At 37.7% G+C, this 26,235-nt stretch overlaps 1 protein-coding gene across 3 annotated transcripts; it reads right to left on the bottom strand.

Annotated features, from left to right (window-relative positions):
- Positions 1–4,585: 4,585 nt before the first annotated feature.
- selenou1a (selenoprotein U 1a) lies at positions 4,586–24,290 on the bottom strand. Of its 3 annotated transcripts, none has more exons than XM_051922457.1 (6): positions 24,129–24,290; positions 17,270–17,452; positions 16,503–16,591; positions 12,720–12,860; positions 7,165–7,329; positions 4,586–5,627 (listed from the first exon to the last, which is right to left on the bottom strand). In XM_051922457.1, the coding sequence occupies exons 2-6, from the start codon at positions 17,448–17,450 to the stop codon at positions 5,532–5,534; spliced, it is 672 nt and encodes a 223-aa protein (XP_051778417.1). In that variant the 5' UTR covers positions 17,451–17,452; positions 24,129–24,290; the 3' UTR covers positions 4,586–5,531. The 3 variants fall into 3 exon arrangements, with proteins under 3 accessions (XP_051778417.1, XP_028651590.1, XP_028651591.1); XM_028795757.2 differs by having other exon boundaries at positions 16,503–16,594; positions 24,129–24,289; XM_028795758.2 differs by having other exon boundaries at positions 16,503–16,594; positions 24,073–24,217.
- Positions 24,291–26,235: the final 1,945 nt, after the last annotated feature.

The following is a 26,235-nucleotide window of genomic DNA, read 5'->3' on the forward strand; positions in this document are numbered from 1 at the left end:
AGGCTTCAGCTGCTCTCAATCTTATTCTAGAACAGGCAGTTTTATAAAAGAATGGTAATATAGTGGTCATGATACTGCCAGCGCACTAAAAGGGGGCCAAGTACCCCAGATGATAAAAGCCAGGTGCTTTAAGTTTATTGTAATGATTCTTATCATAGTATTGTTTTGTCAGTATCAGTTAGTGAGCACTGTCTCTTATTTATATAAGATACAAGTTCTCAATACAATGTTATATGGCCATGTTCAGTTAGAGCCAGCCATTTTGTAACCATAAAGCATAAATGTACCTTGTTGTACCTGTAAAGTTACGTTGATTAGTAGTGCCTTGAGTGCTTAGTTTACCCTGATTTGCTTTTTAAAACAACTCATAATAATTGTGTTCAAAAATACACTAAAATTATCATGACTATTAGCAAATACTGTCCACTGGAAGAACAAGGTTGCTCAGTTGCCTTTTTAAATTTTGTTTGTATAAAAGAATGTAACAAAATATGTATGTGCAAAAGAGAATAATTAACTATAAAAGCACTGATGCTATATATGCAACAATTACATCACAGACATACAGTGATGTTATGTTTACGAAGTGTCTCAATGCTCACAGTTCTATAAACTGATACTTTTATCAGGTTACGAAATTTACCATCATAGAAGTTTGTTGACTCTCCAGTCCTTTATCATGATTTACATTCAGAGTTGCTAATTGAGCCATTTCTCAAATATGCAGTGACTCTGAATTTGCTTGAGTGTTATTCTAAAAAGCATAACTCTCCAATAGTGTGTTGAAGATGTGTAGAATCTGGGATTGATCATGACAAAGTATCCTGGGAATTGACTAATGCTGTACATGTGAAACTGAATGTAAAGTAGGAAACCTAACTATTTTGAAAATTGACTGGTATATTTTTTTTGGTTGGTGGTGTTTGCTTTGTAAGTTGTTGATATTTCCACTGCAGTAGATGCAATACACATATGCCACAATACCATCAGTACTAAGATACTTAACATACATATACATCAAAACATGGACAGTATATAATATTTAATACATATAGTGAAGTAGTAATAGTTTAGTAGTAATTCAGTAGTAAATACACTCCATATTAGTAAATGTGTATTTTCACATACTCTTGTATCTTTTTATTTGCACTGTATAAAAAATACATTTCCTTCATTAACTTTTTAGTATTATGCATACATTTGTGCTCGTAAGTTTACATACCATGGCAGAATTTGTAAGATGTGCACCACACTTTATAAAGAAAAGATGACTGATAAGGCCAAACACATTATAGTTTAATTTGGATTCCATTAAAAGTAAATAAAGGCATCACAGAATAGTACTACCGTTAAACAAAACATCCATCTATCCATCATCCATCCCGCTATATCCTAACTACAGGGTCACGGGGTAAACAAAACATAGTAATAAGTAAAATAATGAAATGGTCCCTGTTCAAAAGTAGGCATACCCTTAGTTCTTAATATTATGTATTGCCCCCTTTAGCATCAATGATGGCATGCAGTCTTTTGTGATAGTTATGGAAGAGGCCCTTGATATTTTCTCAGCTGGGAGAGTTGCCCATTCTTCTTGGCAAAAAGCCTCCAGGTCCCATAAATTCTTGGGTTGTCTTGCATGAACTGCAAGTTTGGGATCTCCCCAAAGTAGCTCAATGATACCGAGGTCAGGAGACTGATGGCCACGCCATCACCTTCACTTTTTTCTGCTGAAGCCACTGCAGGGTTGGATCATTGTGATGTGTGTCACATATGCAGCTTCCAGACTGATGAATGCCAGTTGTCCTCCAGTATTCTCTGGTAACACAGTGAAAATTGATGGCAAGATGAATGCAACAAGTTACCGGTGGTGCTGTAGCTCACACTCCCCCCCAGAACATCAGAGGTCCACATCCATGCTTCACAGTAGGGATGATGTACTTTTCATCATGGGACTTGTTGCATCTTCTCCAATCATTGTGTTAATGGAGTTCAGAGACCCAGGTTCACTTCCCAGGTCCTCCCTGCGTGGAGTTTGCATGTTCTCCCCGTGTCTGCGTGGGTTTCCTCCCACAGTACAAAGACATGCAGGTTAGGTGGATTGGCGAGCCTAAATTGGCCCTAGTGGGTGTACTGCAGTGGGTTGGTGCCCCGCCCGGGATTGGTTTCTGCCTTGCGCCCTGTGTTGGCTGGGATTGGCTCCAGCAGACACCACCCCCCCGGAACCTCAATCCCCACCCGCCCCCGTGTGACACTATGTTTGGATTCAGTGGGTTGGAAAATGGATGGCTGGATGGAGGGCTGTTTTGTGGTGTTCGTACAGTAAAGGCTTTTTTCTTCCAACTCGACTGTGCAGCTCATTTTTGTTCAAGTACTGCCTTATTGTGCATCTTGAAACAGCAACACCACTGGTTTACAGAGAAGCCTGTATTTCAGGTGAAGTGGGCTTGTGGGTTTTTCTAGGCATCTCAACAAATGATCCTGGCAGTTGTGGCTGAAATCTTGGTTGGTCTACTTGATTGTGGCTTTGTAACAATACAACCTCAAACTTTTTTTTTTTTTTTAAATCACAATTTGGACACTACTAACAGGCATGTACAGATTTCTGGATAACTTTTTATATCCTTTGACTGATTTATAGAAATCAACAACCTTTTCTTGCAAGTCCTTTGACAGTTCTTTTGCTTCTCCAATGGATCGGTATCCGGCCAAGTCAGTGAAGCTGACTATTTATACACAAGACACTGATTACATTCATAAAGGTTACAGGTGTGGACACTCTTCCTTAATTTGAACCTTCGTGTGTCAACTTGTGTGTATATTATCAGCCCCAACATTCAAGGGTATATAAACTTTTGATCAGGCCTATTTGGGCAATTTCAGTTATCATTATGATTTAAAAAGGGCACATACAATTATGCAATAATAAATGGCCTTGCCTGAGCACACTACCTAATTAAAAGGAAAGCTTTCTGCATGATTGCCTACATTTTCCAAACAATGGCCAATATTTCACAAATTCTGCCAGGGTATGTGCAAAACTATCTCAACTGTAAGAATATATTTTATATATAGAACTGTTATTTGTAAATATTTCTTTGCAAATTATTACTTTATAAGCACCAATTATGATGCATCCAACAGATAACACCACCATTTTCATTTTGCCATCATCCATCAGCACAGTGCTGTCTGTTACAATCATGGGCAACTCACTTATACAATATACCTTTTATCAGTTAATATTTATAGGCATAATATGTTTATAAAAGTTACCTTGTTAATGTTCATTTTTTGCTTTGTTTTTAACCATGAAGTTCTTGAAATTGTTTTGGTTGTATCAAACATCCTTCCTATATGTAGATATTTTCAGCATTCTTTCAAGTTAAAGTTTTCTCTGTTAAATTACTCCTATGATCCTTAACATTCACTGTAAAATAAAGTAAAATATGGTATTTCTTATTCAAAATAAATGTCAAATAGTACAGTTTCTAAGAATTGTGTGCATCTACTTAGTTTTGTTTTTTTATCTTTACATTTGTTAAACTGTTGGAACAAACCTGTTTTGCACACTTCTACATTATTTTGCAGTTTACTAAACATTGTGCTACACTAAGAGATACTCCTGAAATTCATTAGCAGTGGTAAAACTGCAAATGAAAAATTTTGAAAACATTTCAAACAACTATTTAACAAGTATCTTAACAATGATGTAAAGGTTTGCAACAGTTTTAGACCGCATAACCCACTTCAGTGAAATTTAGTATTCTATATATGTTCCACCCATAAGAGACACAGCCATCCTAAATTTCAAATTAAATTAATTAACCTTTTATTTGGGTATAACTTTTTTTTTTTTTGTATTCATATGCTTCTGATCAAACATTTCACTGAACCAAGTTGTTGCCATCTTGCAGCTTAACTGATATTCACCCAGTAACATAAAAGCTGAAAGCATTCAAAGCCCTAACTAAATACCTCTGCAGAGTGAATGCCTGTTTTTCCATTATGTTAGAATGATAGAGGTCAAATGGCCTCCACACCAGTTTACAAATGAAGGGTCAACATCTCATTCCAGCTCAGTGCGGATGCAGCACAAACTATGCATCATCAGACTGCTGTCTCCAAAATATTGCTATACGCCAACAATATCTTCGGCACTCCACAACACGGGTTTAAATGTGACAACTCCTACATCACACACATGGAAACTAGGAAAGAGTCTTTCAGAGCCCCTATAAGGTCAAGGGAGTACATGTTTTGGTAAAATGAGGTAGAACTAGGATTTGAGATGTATAAGCCCCACAGCCCTGTGGGTTTATTAATGTCAAAGTTTGGATGCGATAATTGGCACAATTCAAATTTTGGACTTTTAAACAATATTTATGCATTTATATCTCAACAAATTGTGCCATTATTGAAAGATTAACTTTCTAAAGATAAAATAAGTGATTGTGTTTGTGCACAATACATTAGTTTTATTCCATAAGTGTCAACATGCACATGCAAAACTTGGAGCACTGGCTTGTGGCACACAAGTGACTGCAATTTAATTTGTGATTTACTTTTCGTTAAAAAGAAACAAGAGGACTTCAAAAGGTTTTATTGCATGTTACAACTACAGTATAAGGTAGCCTGATATGCTTGTGTGTCCAGATCTGTCACTGTAAACATCAAGTCTGTGCTCTGTCATTTTAAAACACAGGCTTTCATCAACACAGCACTAGATTATGATACACACCAGATATCAGGGCATTTAAGCATTCTTGAGAGGACTTCAAAACATTAACAAAGGAAAAAAAGGGATACTAAAAATTAAATCATTGGATACATATGAGTAATCATGTAATTGTCTATGTTGCAAAAATACAATCATCTTTTCTGTTATTACTATTGAAGACATGCAAAAGTGAATTAGTGTATTACCATATTAAATCAATAACACTGCTAAGTAATATTATGGCAATATAAACCATTATCACTAAAGAGAATTGTATATCTACAAGATTACATTCAAAAAATTAATTTAATTTTGTTTTCTGTGATAAACTTCAAATACAAGGACAATATGATACTACTTCAATAAATTAGACATGCTAAAAATTCATTATAAAAGAAATTTCTAATAAAATTTCGATTTAACTGAGTTGGTGTTAAAAATAAATAAGATTTTTTTCAAATTATAGACCATTTCCTGAAATATAACTTTAGTAAAATTACATTAACCTATAAAAAAGAAATAACAACAATATTTTTAGAACAGCGAGTTGTTTTTCAGCTACTGATCATACACAATGTTACCCATTACGATTATTGCTGGAGAAGTACAATGTACTAGTTGAAAAAGAGGCTCCCTAATATGGAAAGACATGTACACAATGGGCACATTGATTAGGTCCTATTTTTATATATAAACAGACTTTAGTACCTCAGCTAAGCACAAAGGGAACAATGATACTAAGGTTCAACATCCCCCCCCCCCCCCCGGGAACAATTTTTTACATTTTATAATGACCAATACTGTGTACTTTATTTTAGTTTTGGGCTTCAACCATTCTAGCAGCTTCAGTGACCAATGTGATATTTACTTTGTCTCCAAATTCCTTCTCACGATGTTCTAGAAGAATGCCCTAAAAATACATAAATAAAATCAATTTAAAAAATGATTTCATAACAATAAATTTCTGGAAGACTGTTATTCATCGACCTTGACACCAGATTTATAAGGCAATTAATACAGGTTGAAATTAACATCAAGCAAAAGTGTAAAAACACAGAATAGTACAACGATTACAGATGCTTGCATTGTACTACACGGTCTTAATCTTCATGCAATGACATAAACTAGTATTTAGTTAGTGGCTAGTTGTCATATTCTGAACATCTTCAAAAGACCTTTCATATACAGTACTGAACTACAATACACGGGAAAAACAATTTTGTAATACAAAATGTTTTGCAGTTTGATTTTAACATTGCAAAATATTTAAATAAAGGTGTTATTACTGGTATCAGAGAGGCTGAATCAGCTTTAACGCTGAGGTTATTAATAAACATATACTTAAACAATAACTAATAATATATGTAGTCATACATTCCCCCAAACCAAACTGTGAGGTTATTAATAAACATATACATAATCAAACAATAACTAATAATACAAGTAGAGTCATACATTCCACCAAACCAAACGGTGTTTGGGTTTCTTGTCATAGAAGAATCCACACAACCAATTCCTTGCAGGTGTGCATCAGTACAGGAAGGGCCCCATCATCCTCACTAGCTGGCCAAGATCCTAAATTTAGCATCCCATTGCTATCACTTTACAAGGCCCTGCACAAGTGGACAGACAAGGAGGTGTGACTCAAGTCATTCTGTGTTTCCCAATCTGTAAGATAAAGAACTAAAGGGACCCTGCTATATTTCGAGATGGGCACATTACAAAACAATGTGGAGGTACTTCTTCCTTAGAAGTAGTGCCCAAAATCAGCTGGGTAGAGGCACCAGTAGCCACTACAAGGTACAGGAGCTTCGGCAAGATCTAGCTTATAGACATACACAGGTAAACATTGCTTCTGCCAGCACTGCATGAATTTGGAACAACAGAGTCAAGACTTTCCCATTGGGAGGAAAGTGGCCAAAACAGTAAGAAGTTATAGGAGAAAAACACAAGGATGAGCTATTTTGGTTGCCAGGTTAAGTGGGTACTGACATAGAGGGTATATTTTACATACATATAGTGGACTTCAGTTGTTTATTGTGCATTTTCCACTCACTGGTAATAAACCTATCTGTTTAAAAACATTCTTTACTTGGAACAGCTTGTTGTGGTCTGGCTGGCCTCTTTGCAAAAGAAAGTCACTGAACAGCCACTTAAAGTTAATATGCCAGTAAACCCAACAAAATGAGGAGGGAGAGAAATTTTTAAAAAGTATTGGATAATATTTGACCGATGCCTTTATCAAAGACAAAGTACAGATTAAATGTTTACATCCATTTTTCACAAGTGGAGAATATAGGCAGGTGAAGTTCTCTAGTGAGTGGAGGATGGGAACTATGCTGCTGCCTTTGGGGTTTACAGCCAATACCTTAACCATTACTGCTTGCCTGATGGGGAAAGTGAAAAAAATAAATAAAACAAATATTCAAAATAAATGGCAGTCTTACTTGTTTCCCTGATCCTATTACAAAAACCCCACCAAGAATGAACCCCTCTCCATCCATGTTGCCTTGGAAGCCTTTTTGCCAGGCTCGAAAAAAGTTCTGTAAAACTGACAATCGCAGGAGTCCCAAAAAGCCCATCTTGCGCTTGTGAGGACCATAAAAATATTTCTGAAAAATATGAAGCAAAGATTGCATTTAAAACACTGATCCTTCAGAATTGAGTTCTTATGATTCTTCTTTTTTATGCATTATAATACTATATCCAGCTATTTGACATCATGAAAAACAGTCATCAGTTTGCTAACCCACGTAGTCCATAGTAAGAAACAAACACTAAATTCAAATGTAGTAGCATAAAGTGAGGATGTCTTTTTAAGTATATCATAATTCCATTAGGTTAACAGCAATAAAAAGTGTGGTTAATAAAGGTGACTGATACAGTGCATCCAGAAAGTATTCACAGCGCATCACTTTTTCCACATTTTGTTATGTTACAGCCTTATTCCAAAATGGATTAAATTAATTTTTTTCCTCAGAATTCTACACACAACACCCCATAATGACAACGTGAAAAAAGTTTACTTGAGGTTTTTGCAAATTTATTAAAAATAAAAAAACCTGAGAAATCACATGTACATAAGTATTCACAGCCTTTGCTCAGTACTTTGTTGATGCACCTTTGGCAGCAATTCCAGCCTCAAGTCTTTTTGAATATGATGCCACAAGCTTGGCACACCTATCCTTGGCCAGTTTCACCCATTCCTCTTTGCAGCACCTCTCCAGTTCCATCAGGTTGGATGGGAAGCGTCAGTGCACAGCCGTTTTAAGATCTCTCCAGAGATGTTCAATCGGATTCAAGTCTGGGCTCTGGCTGGGCCACTCATGGACATTCACAGAGTTGTCCTGAAGCCACTCCTTTGATATCTTGGCTGTGTGCTTAGGGTCGTTGTCCTGCTGAAAGATGAACCGTCGCCCCAGTCTGAGGTCAAGAGCGCTCTGGAGCAGGTTTTCATCCAGGATGTCTCTGTACATTGCTGCAGTCATCTTTCCCTTTATCCTGACTAGTCTCCCAGTTCCTGCCGCTGAAAAACCTCCCCACAGCATGATGCTGCCACCACCATGCTTCACTGTAGGGATGGTATTGTAGTGGGGCTACATAGTAGTAATAGTGTTGTCAGTGTTAGTACCACGTGCGTCTTGTTTCCATCGTCCCGTTTGCTGTTTGTGTTTCAGTCCCCATAAAGGGGGACGGATGATGGGAGGAGACCGCAGCCTCAATCCTGGAAAACACCTGTTTGCTATTAATCAATTACATCCATCACAAGACTATTTAATCAATCAGGAGGGAACAGAAAAGGAGGAAGGAGAGGAGAGAAGGAGACTTTCATTTTCACGACCACAAGCCATCTGTACCTGCTGTATTCCACATCATGCATTTTCATCCAGTTTGTTTTTCAATCCGCCGGACTTACTCCAATACCCTCATCACGAGAGACCCCGGGGTCGGACTTCATCATCCACCACGTGCCGAGGATTCACGGTGAGGCTGCTCCATTTTGTTCCGGGAAATACAAACACTCCACTCCACTCAGTTAACCAGTCAGCTGCATTTCAGGACAATTATATATTCGGACTCAAGTTCACGACCATTCATTTCCGTATCTCATTCATTTTTGTTATTCGTGTTGTTTGTTATATGTTACAAGGGCAAGGGAGGGTTTATTGTGTGTGTGTGTGTATGTGTATATATATATATATATATATATATATATATATATATATATATACACATATACACACAGTATATATGTATATATAAATATGGTGTTGTTGCTTTGGTGGAGGGATATATACATATTTATTGTGCATTTTTTTCTTGTTATTGCTCATTTAATATAATCACCTATTTTTACATATCATCTGTTTTTTGCGTGCTTGATTAAACCGTCGATTGTGGGGAAAATTTTCATTTGTTAGAGGTACAGCTTGTTATTTAGATTCAGCTCAGTAGTTTATCCAGGCCACAGGTCTTGGAGGTGTAGCTGCCGGCCGGGTAAGGGGTCGGCCATTACAGTATTGGCCTGGTGATGAGCGGTGCCTGGTTTCCTCCAAACACGACGCCTGGCATTCACACCAAAGAGTTCAATCTTTGTCTCATCAGACCAGAGAATTTTCTTTCTCATGGTCTGAGAGTCCTTCAGGTGCCTTTTGGCAAACTCCAGGCGGGCTGCCATGTGCCTTTTACTAAGGAGTGGCTTCCGTCTGGCCACTGTACCATACAGGCTTGATTGGTGGATTGCTGCAGAGATGGTTGTCCTTCTGGAAGGTTCTCCTCTCTCCACAGAGGATCTCTGGAACTCTGACATAGTGACCATTGGGTTTTTGGTCACCTCCCTGACTAAGGCCCTTCTCCCCCGATCGTTCAGTTTAGATGGCCGGCCAGCTCTAGGAAGAGTCCTGGTGGTTTCGAACTTCTTCCACTTACAGATGATGGAGGCCACTGTGCTCATTGGAACCTTCAAAGCAGCAGAAATTTTTCTGTAACCTTCCCCAGATTTGTGCCTCGAGACAATCCTGTCTCGGAGGTCTACAGACAATTCCTTTGACTTCACGCTTGGTTTGTGCTCTGACATGAACTGTCAACTGTGGGACCTTATATAGACAGGTGTGTGCCTTTCCAAATCATGGCCAACCACCTGAATTTACCACAACTGGACTCCAATTAAGCTGCAGAAACATCTCAAGGATGATCAGGGGAAACAGGATGCACCTGAGCTCAATTTTGAGTTTCATGGCAAAGGCTGTGAATACTTATGTACATGTGCTTTCTCAATTTTTTTATTTTTAATAAATTTGCAAAAACCTCAAGTAAACTTTTTTCACGTTGTCATTATGGGGTGTTGTGTGTAGAATTCTGAGGAAAAAAATGAGTTTAATCCATTTTGGAATAAGGCTGTAACATAACAAAATGTGGAAAAAGTGATGCGCTGTGAATAATTTCTGGATGCACTTTAAGTACTGTTGGCTACACACACTTTAATTTTATTTTCAATTGAATCACAAGATGATTTTTAAGTTTATTACTCTTTTGCGGATGGAATGTAACCACAGAATCTCTGTGACAATACTGCTACATGAAAGACTTACTTTATTATAAATGATGAAGAATATGTATTAATGCTTAGTAAGTAATAAAACCAGTTTACTTTATTTTACATATTTTTGCTGATATAATCCTAACATTCTTATTTTGTGTTTTACTAAGTGCTTAAGTAAATTTTAAAAAATGCTTTCTATTGTTAAACTGGAATTGTGAGTGAAGCTTAAGAGCCCAAAGGTCATCACCACCTCCTGGATCATTGAGAAGACTTTCAGTGCTCCTCACTAACACTTACTGATCTCTCCAGGAAAACCATCTGCCCTGCAGTGCCTAGATGGTGGGTACAGCATAGTACATTTCTGAAGTTATTATGTTGGCAATTTAAATTGCTATAAACTACAGTAATCCCTCCTCCATCGCGGGGGTTGCGTTCCAGAGCCACCCGCGAAATAAGAAAATCCGCGAAGTAGAAACCATATGTTTATATGGTTATTTTTATATTGTCATGCTTGGGTCACAGATTTGCGCAGAAACACAGGAGGTTGTAGAGAGACAGGAACGTTATTCAAACATTGCAAACAAACATTTGTCTCTTTTTCAAAAGTTTAAACTGTGTTCCATGACAAGATAGAGATGACAGTTCTGTCTCACAATTAAAAGAATGCAAACATATCTTCCTCTTCAAAGGAGTGCGTGTCAGGAGCACAGAATGTCACATAGATAGAGAAAACAATCTCTAGCAAACAAATCAATAGGGCTGTTTGGCTTTTAAGTATGCGAAGCACCGCGGCACAAAGCTGTTGAAGGCGGCAGCTCACACCCCCTCCGTCAGGAGCAGGGAGAGAGAGAGAGACAGAGACAGAGTTTGTTTTTCAGTCAAAAATCAATACGTGCCCTTCGAGCTTTTAAGTATGCGAAGCACCGTGCAGCATGTCGTTTCAGGAAGCAGCTGCACAAAAGATAGCAACGTGAAGATAATCTTTCAGCATTTTTAGGCGAGTGTCCGTATCGTCTAGGTGTGCGAACAGCCCCCCTGCTCAATCCCCATACGTCAGGATCACAGATAGTCAGCGCAAGAGAGAGAGAAAAGTAAGCAATCTAGCTTCTCAGCCATCTGCCAATAGCGTCCCTTGTATGAAATCAACTGGGCAAACCAACTGAGGAAGCATGTACCAGAAATTAAAAGACCCATTGTCCGCAGAAATCCGCGAACCAGCAAAAAATCTGCGATATATATTTAAATATGCTTACATATAAAATCCGCGATGGAGTGAAGCCGCGAAAGGCGAAGCGCGATATAGCTAGGGATCACTGTATATTTTTTTAATTTATGACATATTTGGAAGAAAGCATTTTGCTATTTTTGTAGGATAACCTGATGATTATTGCATTTTACAGTTTACTAATTAGGCTAGTGCCACAGACAATAGGTTCCAAAGTGAAGGAACGGTATTTAAACACATTTTCAATACGCTACTGTATTTATTCAACAGTACCATGCATTATAATGCATTTATATTAGGCTGATTGTATTGAGCATAAGAGTAGATGTTTAGCACCAACGTCTATGATCATGGGCTGCACATTATGATTTAAAATACTTAAACAACAAAAGACGGCATATTTTTGATCAAGACAGCAAAATGACACATTGGTATGGTATCTGATTTCAGCTATACTCAAAAACAGCCCATGTTGCATTTCACTTTTTCTCTTTAGCCATCTACGTGCTCTTGAGTATGGATAAAATAGTGCAATGAAAACAACAAGTGGGACAGCAGCATCTAACTGTGCACAAGGAAAAAAGAATGATTTTTTTTTCTTCTATCAATTGATCTCAATGCAAATTCAGCTATACATGTTAAAATTGCTTCCTGGTGATTAACTTGTCATTTGCCTATTTTAGGAAATGAGATTATAAATGTTTTTAAGAGAAAGATGCAATAATTTGAGCTCCACTTTTTCACAAGAAGGTACTGAATTCTGCCTGCTTGGTTTGCTGAATGCAAAAACAGTTTGGTTTAATTTGTTAATTGCAGTAATTTCTGTCTACTAGTATAACGTTAAGACTAGCTGAAGGATAAATATCTATTAGTTTTGCTCTCACAACAGGAACAAAGACTGGATAGGAAAACAGTCCAATAGACTGACACTCTTGTTCATTTACTGATAGTCACCTCAATTCACTGGAATATGCATGTTTTTTAACCACATTATAAAAACATGTATAATGTACAAACGTCAATACCAGGAAACAGTAGACCCATCAGGAATCTGTTTACAGGTGTTTATCAATGAGCTACCATACCATCCTTAACCCCACACATTTGAAACTGTAAACTCTTCAGCTGTTTCCACCGTTAGGTTTTATGTACTACATTAGAATGACTTTCATGGACTGTGTTACATCTAAAGTTTACTTTGCTTTTAAATCGTATTTGAAGATGGTGTAGCTTACTTTTTCATCCAGGAAGATATCTCCTTTAAAATATGGTTGGAAATCCCTGACTTCTGTCCCAACCACCTCTTTCACAACAGCGTACAGAGGAACACCAAGCTGGTCCAGTGTAGGCTTCAGAGAGGACAGCTCAGAGGCTTCCTAAGGACATTAAAAGTAGAAAACAAATTAGTCAGCCACTTCAAATATCATGACAGATCCTACCTAACAGGTTTAAGCTTACAGAATACACACTGACAGATCATTAAAAACTGGATTTCACCAAATTATAGTAATATGCAAAAACCATCACAGTAAAACAGAAAATAAACTTTATGAATGTATTTTTAGGGGGATTTCATCCACTCAAAAAACTGTGAAACTGTATGTGCTGTGCAGTTAAAAATGATAATTTTATATTTTATCAATTATGTGTAACTGTATTAAAAGAAATAAATAAGGTCAGCTCCGTAAATATTTGAGTAGTGACACAATTTTTAGAATTTTGGCTCTGTACGCCACCACAATGAAGATACCACAGCTGGCAGACTGGGCAAGTGCAACAATCTGCCTCTTAACATGGACAAGATGAAAGAGGCGATTATTTACTTTAGGAAGACCCATGCTGCCCACACTCCAATGCACATGGAGGGCTCCATGCTAGAACTGCTCAAGAGCACCAAATCCCTCACCTAGATAATAGGGATGCTCACATCAATTGGCTGCCGATCAAAATTCTGACTTTTTTTTTTGGTAAAAAAAAGACAACTGGTGATCGGCAAATTGGCCAATCACAAAAAACAATCTTTTCAGCCCCTGCTTTTCTTGCCTTTATGGTAATTCACTTGCAGTGTTTGCCTTTTTATTGGCACAAACTTCCTCCAGTGTGTGCAAAGAGCAGGAAGTTGTGGCTTGTTTTGAGATGATTGGAATATTTAGCTTTTATGTCAAAGGAAGTGAAATAAACTGAGAAAAAGAAATCAGACGAGTCATCCTATGCAATTAGACAATTAGACTTGTTTTAAGTGCAGAACCTTACATTTTCAATTGGAAAAAGAAAAATGTGCCTTTTACTTATAAACCTGTTTAGCACATTAGTCTTGTATCTTGATAAACAACTTATGAACATTTTACTAATTTGTGACTTTTTAAAAGATTTGTACTGTGTTTATTATTTGTTGCTGTGTGTCATACAGCGTAAGTGTTAGTAAGAACTACATGATTAAAACGGTAATCCATATTTACAATTACACCTCAAGAAATGCGAATGTCTAGCTGGAAACACTGAAGAAAATTAATGCAAGCTATTTTTTGTTGTTGTTATTAGAGAAATCGTGAAAACTACTTTTTTTAAAATGAAGCTTTGTTTCAGATAGGTACATTACAGAAAAAATATTGAACAATATTACAGCTTGTAATTATGAGAAGCATTTTATTTTTTATGCCATATTATAAATACATATTTTATTAAAGTATATAATTTAAGTAAATTTTATATTTTAGTATTTTTATGGTCACTGAACTATTAGCCTACAGAATTTCAGTTTGTTAATAAAAAGTGAACAGATAACACCCATGGTCTATAATTTCATTACAAAAAACACACTTTAATATAGGAAAGAAGGCTTCTAAGCATCTGGTTATGCAGGAGCTCAGTGTAAAAAATTTTTTTAAAGAGAGAAAGGAAAAAAAAAAAAAAAAGAATACAGGGGGTCCTCGGGGTACAACGTCTCGACATTCGACGTTTCGAGTTTACAACGCTCACTCCCATAAAAACGTAAAAGAAAATTGAGATATGAGAAGGAATAAAGGTAAGGATTTTTTTACACTCATTTTTTCTGTTACTACAGTACAGTGTATGTATGACCTTTTCCTTTCTCTGTAGCTTAGTTACATTTGCAAAATCATAATCTAGAACATAAAAACATGTTAGGCTAGGGTGTGTTTCAACTTACAGTACATCAAAATTTGGGTTACACCACTGTTGTAGGAACAGAACTGTGTCGTAACCCTAGGACCCCCTGTATAGGGAAGAATATAGAAGGATAACAGCAATAACCAAATTAAACTAAAATTTAAATCTTTTTTTTTTTAATCTGACACTACACCTCTGTGCATCACCTGGTACAAATATATTCGTAAATATTAGTCAATGACAAACTGCTGATCAAACTTCTACTTTTGGCTACTCGAGAACAAATGAAAAATGATTAATTATGGGGAGATGCCAGTATTTCAAAACAATGTCTTCAAAATACTTTGGAAATAAACTGCAGAAGCAAACATTAATCTTTGAGCTGCAAGATTTTCCTTAAACTGCTGCCAGCAAGGAATTCTTTCATTTGACTATGACCAATAAGGAATCTGGAAGTAAATATGACTTATCAGCTGTAAAGTTCTCAAATAATGTTTACCTCAATAAATTTTCCCTTTAAAATAGAATAGTATCAATCAGGTGACTACAGCAGATACTATGCTTTTCTTTGCAAATTGAAAGTATTCATAAAGCATGCTATGGACATTTCACGGAAATAAATCAAATTAGTGGATTGCCACTGTATGACCAGACTATGGCAGGAAATGAATGTAAAATCCATCACAGCTAGTTCATTAATTGCCATCAGGAGAGACCCATGGTAGTTCCCATCATACATACATAGTGTATTAATTTATTTTGACTACCAGCTTATTCTAATACTCAGTATTGGGGGTAAGACAAGAGCACATGCTAGCAGCATTAGGTAAAAGGGCAGAATCAACCACGGATGGGATGTCAGTCTCTTATGTCCCACCTATATCTTAGAATCACTTGTGATAAAGCAGTTTAGATTAAAAAAAACACAATGTTATAATAAGAACCTGCAAATTTCATACAGACGTAAGCCGTTCTGCATCAGCGACCAGTCCGCCCATCATACTCATTCTTCTTACACAGACTTCGGCTTAAACAAATTAATAACAAAATGTTCATCCGTCCTGTAAAACATACGAATGAGGCTCATTCTATCTATGCATTCTCTTACAATCACAGACTAAACATGTTCTCTGCGACAGGTCAAGAACCAATAATAATCCAGGAAAGGAAGCCATACTGTTGAGCTACCATTAAACTAAGTAAGAATCTGTTAGGTTAGAATTCAGTTATGCTTGTTTTATAGCTGTAATACACTATGTAATGGTGCTAACTGTGGTAATGGCAGCCTGAATCAATGCTTAGTTAGAATAAAAGTGTGCTGTATGCCAACATCTTGCATATCTCACACATCTGCATTTTGACAGAATGTGTGTATGAAAAATAACAGAAATCTGTAAAACTCACTAACCAAGAATGCATAGTGTCCCTAGTAGTAGAATAACTGACCAACTATTCAGGCAAAACCGAGAAGGATGCTTTTAAAGAATGGAGTCGTGATATAATAACTGTATGGCTACCACCAAGTGGTGCTGGTATGTGGTAATTTTTGAGATAGCCCTACATTATTCTTCTGACAACACTGTGGACAAACACTGTAATGTGCAGACATTTCTGCCTAAAAGTGCAACCTCAAAATGATGCAACCAGTTCCTTCCCTGAAAGGTGAAATATTATTTGTATTACCCAGGCTTCATGTGGCCAGAAATTAAACCCCGTGCTAATTACTACATCTTTGTTGCAGCCACATTTAACTAAATTCCTCAAAAAATTAAATAATTTTCACTATAATATTCAAAACAAGACAAAAAAACCCTTATTTTATCAAATATGTTGATACTTGTACCTAAAAATTTAAACAGAGAAATGCATAATAAAATACAAAAAGATACCTCTCTACATAAAAATCATCCAGGTCTTCTCACGGCCATGATGACTGCTCCATTTTTCTGCCACAGCTCCTTAGCTTTGAAACTTCTTCCTTCTACAAATAAGAATAAACACATGTAATTATCAAATTCTGGTAATTTAAATGTATTAATTTATGTTATTTGATCAATAGCAAGGTTGCATATTACAGGAAATATTTTTCTGTTGGCAATGTACAGCTAAAACTGACCCTTGAATTATGATGAAAACGTTCTTTTTATCAGGCTTGCTAAAGAAAATGAATAATAATCACACAGCAGCATTAAAATATGAATAATTCATTTTGAGTCAAGTACTTTAAAGATAAAATCTTTTCAAATATAGTAGTTGGCATTCTCAAATGCAGCATACTGGGTTCAAACACCATGGTCTTTAACTGTCAATGTGGAATTTGCATATTGTCCCTGTAACTGCACAGGTTTCCTCCTCCATCATTAAGACATGTATAGTAGATTAAACAGCTTTCAAAATTGGCCGATTAAACAGCTTTCAAAATTGGCCATTTACAGTGTGTGTGAGTGAGTATGTGTACAAGCAAATGATTGAGTGCAAATGAGTGGGCCAAAGATGGGCTGGGATCCTGTCCAGAGATGTTTCCTACCTTGCACTCGGTGCTGCAACAATAGGCTTTGGACCAGGCAACCCCAAAATTAATTAAGTGGGTTTGAGAATGTTACATTTTGTTCTTTATATGATGTCAAATCGGAGGGAAAAAAAGCACTTGTCTTACCATCATCTACAGTTTTTAAATCTGCCTCTTCTAGATACTCTAAGCTTGCGGTTTCAGATTTTGACAATAACAGATCAGTGTTGGCCAAGATAATCCCAGCAACTGCTGCTCCAATAGCCCCCATGCCAAGTGTCCACAATCCCATGGTGATGTAACCTGCTGCACCCTGCAGCGGGCACATCTCTGAAAAAGAAAAATATTAGTGTTAGTTTCAACTAAAAGGTACTTTAATAAATGAGTCAAATTCTCTCAACTCCAATCTAGAATTAGAGATACAAAGTACTTAACTGACAATTCTTTTCAATAATTTAATGAACTGTCAGTTTTTCCAAGCAATTCTCCAATTTGTATAGGTTTTATTTACCCCAACAATAACTGAAAAAGTATACTTAACTAAATTCATATTATGTTATTAAGAAAGTAAGGTGAATTAACTTTTTAAAACACACGAACAGTATATCCAACGCTAAGCATTTAGTTTGACTACTTTGAACTGTAAAAATGTTCTTTACTATGCAAGGCCACAGAAGAAACTATAGTAGGCGTTAATTCGCAAATTCAATCTGAGACAGTCAGTTCTGAACCAGACATGATGCTGTCTGCCTAAAGTGACAGTTATAACCAGTAAGAAAAAAGTTCTTGACATTGAAAAAGTCTTGAATAATTATTTCAGTGCCAAAGCTTACCTATATATATATATATATATATATATATATATATATATATATATATATATATATATTATATATATATAGGTTGTTATTGTACACAATATTACCAAGTTGAAACTGATAATTCAAATGCAAATGTGCTGACTGAAGGACCCCAGTTTAGTTCCTGGCTGGCAGACTTTGATTGGAATTCACATTTTTCCCACTGTGTTCATACAAATCTCCACAGTCAAACATCATAGCACATGTTATAGAAAGCAGCAGACTATGGAAGTCACACAGAACTAGAACAAATTAGGCTTTCATATGAACAGCAGCTTATGGTACCATATATAGTCAGAGCATGTTTAACTAATATCCTGGAGAAAAATTACACTTCTGTTGGATATACAACAGAAGCACATTACAATTGATTGTTTATACCCCATATGAACACAAATTAGAAAACAGCAGTCCTGCTTAGTCCAGGAGAACAGCAATGGCCTCATATTTTCATTAAAGCCATCAAGTGTGTGCCAGCAGGAATTTCTTCTGAAATTGATAGCACTTGCAGCACAATGTCCCAGTACCGGCCCTTCTGATGGCTTCGCTGACCTGTGAGGGCCTTGCTATATAGCGCATCAATCCATAAAGCATAAAATGCTGTGTAAATCCTGACAGGAAAGCTATCTGAATAAATCTACTTAAACACTAGCATGACACTGATGCCATTTTAATGACAACTTGAAATATAAAATTGTAAGCAGCTAAGAGGATGTCACACAGGTAAACACTGCAGAATGTGCCTCTCATGTGGCTCTCAGTTTTGCTGATCAGCCTTGTATTTCATTGACAGGCTCGTAAAGTGACCCGATTATCAGTGTTCAGTTCAATGGGGGCAAAAACAAGTCCCACAAGTAACTTCTCATTTATCACCTTATTACTAAACCTGGTTCTATGCAAAATGAGTGGTGGTAAAAAAAAATCAAAGACAAGAAAATGTCACAAGCAAGTTCATGTTCTGGGGACTAACATTTTGTATTGTTCTAGAACATCTTTGGTTGTTTCACCCTACAGTTGACAAAATAAGTGCAAAGAGGCGTCAGTCACAGCCAAGACATACAGGTCAAAGAAAACCTGCAGCCAGCTTCATTCAGCAAGCACAACTTCTTTAAACAAAAAGTGCTTTGATATAATCAGGCATAGCTTTTTCAAATTTGAAAATAATTCACATTGGTTCATTTAACATTAATGCTGTATATCCTAAGCCTTCACTGCTTGTTACTAAAAATCAAATGTTTTTAATTTTCAAACACATTAACAACATATTAATCTTTAACTTATTTAGCAGTTTAAAAACTCAAGTATTTTTCTAATTTAATTGGTGCAAAATAAAAAAAGGAGGATTTTATGGCAAATGCTTCAATACCATTATGACCTCATCAGTCTTAACACATTTCAAAGTGCTCAAATGTTTATGTGCTTAACGTGCACAAATAAGGTCAGACTGACATGCTTCTTTATTCTGAGCCATAATTTACCAAGGGTTCTTCTTTAATGTCTGTATATTCTGAATAACAAAATAGCATCATTAAGATTAAACCAAGTCAGCCTCAAACATAACATTTTCAAAATAATTCAAAGGTTCTTCATTTAGCTATAATAATTGACTGACTTTTAAAAATGATGGACCCCCTCTCCCCCTTTAAACCATATCATTTCTATTCAGTACTGGGCCCTTTTTAGTTAGTAATTAAAAAAAAAAAAAAACTGATATACTTGGTTTTCAGTTAAAACAATGTTACTCATAAGAAAATCTGTAGCTGATTATTCTAATAGTAATTTAAAGAGACATAAAAGATTTGCCCATGAAGCAGAACTGAGGACATTTCCAATGCTCTCTACCTTGAATGCTGACTGCATTAGAAAAGAAGAAATAATTTCATTTGCTATACACAGTGCAATATAATGACAGTCCATTATCTATTAATTTTAACAAGCTACACTTTCCATATCAAAGATGTAGAGAGGAACAGCATATCCTTAAAGGACCAAAGGCAAGTCAGAACTACTTGTGGATGGCATACCAGTCCACTATAAGGCAGACACACTCAAAATAGAACAAACAAATACAGTGCATCCAGAAAGTATTCACAGCGCATCACTTTTTCCACATTTTGTTATGTTACAGCCTTATTCCAAAATGGATTAATTCATTTTTTTCCTCAGAATTCTACACACAACACCCCATAATGACAACGTGAAAAAAGTTTACTTGAGGTTTTTGCAAATTTATTAAAAATAAAAAAACTGAGAAAGCACATGTACATAAGTATTCACAGCCTTTGCCGTGAAGCTCGAAATTGAGCTCAGGTGCATCCTGTTTCCCCTGATCATTCTTGAGATGTTTCTGCAGCTTAATTGGAGTCCAGTTGTGGTAAATTCAGTTGACTGGACATGATTTGGAAAGGCACACACCTGCCTATATAAGGTCCCACAGTTGACAGTTCATGTCAGAGCACAAACCAAGCATGAAGTCAAAGGAATTGTTTGTAGACCTCCGAGACAGGATTGTCTCGAGGCACAAATCTGGGAAAGGTTACAGAAAAATTTCTGCTGCTTTGAAGGTCCCAATGAGCACAGTGGCCTCCATCATCCATAAGCGGAAGAAGTTCAAAACCACCAGGACTCTTCCTAGAGCTGGCCAGCCATCTAAACTGAGCGATCGGGGGAGAAGGGCCTTAGTCAGGGAGGTGACCAAGAACCCGATGGTCACTCTGTCAGAGCTCCAGAGGTCCTCTGTGGAGAGAGGAGAACCTTCCAGAAGGACAACCATCTCTGCAGCAATCCACCAATCAGGCCTGTATGGTACGAGTGGCCAGACTGAAGCCACTCCTTAGTAAAAGGCACATGGCAGCCCGCCTGGAGTTTGCCAAAAGGCACCTGAAGGACTCTCAAACCATGAGAAAGAAAATTCTCTGGTCTGATGAGACAAAGATTGAACTCTTTGGTGTAAATGCCAGGCGTCACGTTTGGAGGAAACCAGGCACCGCTCATCACCAGGCCAATAACATCAATACAGTGAAGCACGGTGGTGGCAGCATCATGCTGTGGGGATGTTTTTCAGCGGCAGGAACTGGGAGACTAGTCAGGATAAAGGGAAAGATGACTGCAGCAATGTACAGAGACATCCTGGATGAAAACCTGCTCCAGAACGCTCTTGACCTCAGACTGGGGCGACGGTTCATCTTTCAGCAGGACAACGACCCTAAGCACCCAGCCAAGATATCAAAGGAGTGGCTTCAGGACAACTCTGTGAATGTCCTTGAGTGGCCCAGCCAGAGCCCAGACTTGAATCCGATTGAACATCTCTGGAGAGATCTTAAAATGGCTGTGCACCGACACTTCCCATCCAACCTGATGGAGCTTGAGAGGTGCTGCAAAGAGGAATGTGCAAAACTGGTCAAGGATAGGTGTGCCAAGCTTGTGGCATCATATTCAAAAAGACTTGAGGCTGTAATTGCTGCCAAAGGTGCATCGACAAAGTATTGAGCAAAGGCTGTGAATACTTACGTACATGAGATTTCTCAGTTTTTTTATTTTTAATAAATTTGCAAAAACCTCAAGTAAACGTATTTCACATTGTCATTATGGGGTGTTGTGTGTAGAATTCTGAGGAAAAAAATGAATTTAATCCATTTTGGAATAAGGCTGTAACATAACAAAATGTGGAAAAAGTGATGCGCTGTGAATACTTTCCGGATGCACTGTAAATAAAAACCATGAGGGCAATAAGGAAAAGTGAAAAGCCAACATAGCGTGAAACAAAAAATAATGTCTAAATGTTAAGGCAGAAATAGAAATTGTGTTATAAAATGATATAATTAAAATTGTGTGTCCTACATGTAACTATTGGAAAGCACACATCGTCTCAAACACACACACACAGCCTGTGCTTCTCCTAAAGGCTACATCACCCTTCTCACTCCTCCAGACTTACAGGTTCATAATGTGTTACAAAAAGCATGTGTGAACTCTGCTTCATTTTTTGTTTGTGTGTAATTTGCATTTCCTTTACCCCAGAATTAGTTTTTCTCTAAAGCACGCACTGTGGCATTGCCCCATCAGACATAAATGTTTTAGGTCAAATATTGAAAGCACTCCACCGTTCTCTGCAGCCGTGTGGTTTGTTATTGCACATTCTCACACAAAATACAAAACGGCAATTATCTGTTTCTTACAGCAGACACTAACTGCATAAACAGCACTTTGTATGTTTATATACAGTTAATAGCTTCTCACTTCTGGTCAATAATAAATTTCAAATCACGACTCCTCATTCCACCAGGTTTTAATTAATACACTGCAATATATTACGGCTTACAGTACAGAAGAATTTGCTGCTTGCCACAAGTTCTTGCAGTCTCGTGTGCAGGTATAATTCTAAATTTAACATACTAACTTATGTATTACCAGTTACTGCGCACTGCAATCCACTTGACTTGACCATTCCTAGTTTTCATCCTCTTTCTCTGTACGTTTACCATTTGTTTTCTCAGAGGTTGATGCGCTTGCTGCTTCCTGAGCAGCTCTTCTTTGCTCCTCCCTATCTCCCCGCTTCTTCTCTTCTTTTGTCGGCATCTTTTTGTGTTACAACTGATTAAGTCAGTGTTTGTATTGCAATTACTTAGTAAGTTTTCTTAAATTTTTCACTTAAGCTGGCACTTAAGTCTTCAATCTGCCTCAAGAATAATTTAAGATATGAAGAGGTAGTGGAAGTGACGGTGAAGATGGTAGGGATGAGAACGGCACCCATATGCATGCGCCACACGGTCGCCCCCCTGCTGCCAAGAGTTGATTCTACAATAAAATAAAAAGAGGAATAATCTTGGAGGTCAATCATCACCCTGAAAGCAGACAGTAGACGTCACATAGTATATGTGTACCAACTTTCAGGTCAATAGGTCAAATGGTTTGGGAGCTACAGATTATCTAAAATCCTGCATAATGCATATGTGTGTGTGCCATGTTGTTATATAATGTCAAGATAATACCAGGTACAGCAGCTGAGCTATGTAAGTATTGCTATATTCATGACTATAGCACTAAGACAGTCATTGGAACTTTGCTGCATAGTAGTCAATTTAACTCATTGGACTTGCTAATAACCTAGAAATCCATGTATACAGCTTGATTAAAGAAATGGCAAATCATGTTTAGCACATTTTATAGCTACCACTCAGATGGGCTTTAAATAATAAAAAAGATGACAAAGTTTTCAAAGAATGGGTCACAAACCTGTCATTGTGCACCTTGTAATGCTACGCGGGTCATTTTTCCGATTCTACCTCGGCAACTAAAGCAAGCAGGGGTGCGGCCAAGTGATTATGAAACTGAACAAAAAGGTACCAGTTCAAGGCCTGGCTCTGTCACGCTGTATAATCCAGAAGAAGCCATTTATTCTGCCAGTAATTCAATGGTAGAAACACATTAGTATTGGTTTTATATCGCACCAGTAAAGCACCTTCATACTATAGGAAATAAATCCTTGGTTCTTCTGTTCTAGCGTGGGGGTTGCGTGCCATGGGCCCATTGCTGCTAGGATTTACACTGGCACCCTGCGACTCTTAACGTGGTAAGTACATTTGAACATGAATGGATTGGTGGTGTGCTGCTGAATGGAAATGAGCAACCTGCAACTCTCCAATGTCCACAACTGGACCATCTCAATGATCTTCCCATCTTATCCAGACTAAAGAATTACTTGACAGTATGCTATACATGCGTGAGGTGGACTCAATGGCCTCCTCGTATTTGTTTTCACGAGCCACAGTGTTAGCGGGCTTAATCCTATTAGCACAAGCTGCTCGGGAAAGTTCTTGTGAAATCCCCCGTCACGTTGGTCCACGGATGAACGCTGCCCCCTTACACCAGCATGGACAAAAATACCACAGCATTAATTTATAACAACCACCTGAGACCGAACAACAACTCCAGCTGCGCCGTATCCTTCATCGACAACCACAACAGGCGCCCGGCCGGCTGCTCACGCTTACCGCTTATAATCATTAACAACCGCATTGCGCGTCCATTTAACGCGCCCCGCCCGCCCGCCTGCTCTTTCACCCACCGGCCGACCGCTTCATTTCATACCTTTGTAACTCGTTAGTTGTGACCCCTGGCTCGAATGAAAAAGTTCAGCTACTTACATTATGACTTAAAACGTTATGTGGTTATGACAGGTAAGACAGTGACGCTGCCAGCCGCAAACCAACCGCTACTACTACGCCGCCAGACTGGTGATTGGCGAATGCCCTCGCAGTAACCCTCAGACCTTCGTCCTCATTGCTCGGCTACGTTTCATTGGCCACTGTAGACCACGCCCCACTGAAATAGGTCCTCGTGATTAGGATTTTTGAAACTTAACTGAGTGAAACAATAATATCCGCAAGTGGATACTACTCGAGTGGAAGGTTATTGCGTTTAACGTTTCGATTTTTTTAAGTGTTACTGTCTGCTTTGCAAAGCGCATTGTGTCAAGTGTGCTAATATATAAAGAAAATGCTAATTCACTGATCTAGTCAGAATTTATATACATTTGACGAGAATCTTCAGTGATGGATTTCGGCGGGTTTGGGGCTGTTATGGATATCACGATATCCATCCATCCATTTTCTAACCCGCTGAATCCAAACACAGGGTCACGGGGGTCTGCTGGAGCCAATCCCAGCCAACACAGGGCACAAGACAGGAAACAATCCTGGGCAGGGTGCCAACCCACCGCAGGACTATCACGATATCTTGTCACAAAAAAATAAGAATACATAAATGTGATCAGCCAATCGTTACAATATGTTATTTGAACTTTGATTTGCATTTTTCTCATGAAAAAAATCGATAGCCTAATCACCATAATCGAACACGTTTAACAAAGACAGTTACATTTACTTTTAATTCCTACGATTTAGGTTGCTAAGTTTAATAAATGTTGAAACTTTTAAAACTTATTCACTTGGTTCTCCCTCTCACCGATATTTCACTGACCCTTCATACAGGCTGGGCTTCTGCCGAGGAAGGCTGTGCCCCTCCGGTAGATCGTGACGCATAGGAGTAAGCGGACCGGTAAATGAATGAATTACCGTTATCTCACACGTTTTACAAGAAGGAAACAAATGTCTAGACATGTAAATTGATTTTTACGGCACAAGACAGTATGTATCAAAAGTTTCTGGGTTAGCGAATTCAATAGACTTTGACAATGTACATTCGCTTTTGACTCGCTTTAATGTCGTGTTACATGGGCTTTATATTCTAAACTAACCCAGTACAAGTGATTCGCACAAAACGATACAAATCTGGAACAGATTCCACCCGAAACGGCTGTATATATTCAGAATAACAATATTTAAACGTAGTAAAAATAACTGCTTATGTGCTCAGCGCTGGAGCTTTGAAATTACGTGCATTTTAAACCCGCCTTAGAACGGTAGGGGTGGAGTTTGCATCGGTCAATCATAAAATGACGGCTTCTATGATTTAATTCCCAACACCCTTTATTCAAATATTTTAAGTATAAATATTTCTACTTTTGATTTTCTGACGTTTCGCAGATTCAGGGCATTTTGATTCGTATCCCTATGGCAATACCCCTAGAGGATCGCAGCTGTCAATCAAGTTCAGTATTCTCCAGTCAACGCACGGACACAGTGCTTCTTACGGATCACTATAAGGTCCAAGCTGTCCGCGGCCTGAATCGCAAGTCTAGTAATACCCATCTGCGCATGCGCATTTCTAGTTCGGAAGGAAAATGCATGGTGAATTATGACATAGATCGACTTGTACTCTGAAAATAGATCGATAATCATAACAGTCGTTAGTTTCGTCTCACTATACGCCGAAATAATGAGTATTTAGTTCAGCAGTTCATTGAGAATATCATTATGTACATCTTCCACCCAATCCCTCTAAGTGTAAAAAAAACATTGCAAGGAAGCAATGTGGCAGACTATCACATACAAAGGGAGACCACAGGCTCCTGACTAATCAAGTGCTTTTGATCCCTTGAGTGCAACCTGATCCTGCAACAGCACCACGGACTTAACACACAGGGATCATATTTTTACTTTTCCACTAAAACCAAGAATCAAAATCAAGGTTTTTCCATCAAAGTCAAGAACTATCAAGGAGTTCACGTATACTGTACTTAGGTAGATATTTGTGTTCATAACTATATAGTAGTCATAGAGCAAATTATTACAGTGCTTGCTGGTTTTGCTGCTTTTTTTATAATCATTTCATATTCTATTTATTTCCTGA

This window comes from Erpetoichthys calabaricus, chromosome 2, assembly GCF_900747795.2.
Source record: "Erpetoichthys calabaricus chromosome 2, fErpCal1.3, whole genome shotgun sequence".
Classification (NCBI taxonomy): Eukaryota; Metazoa; Chordata; class Cladistia; order Polypteriformes; family Polypteridae; genus Erpetoichthys; species Erpetoichthys calabaricus.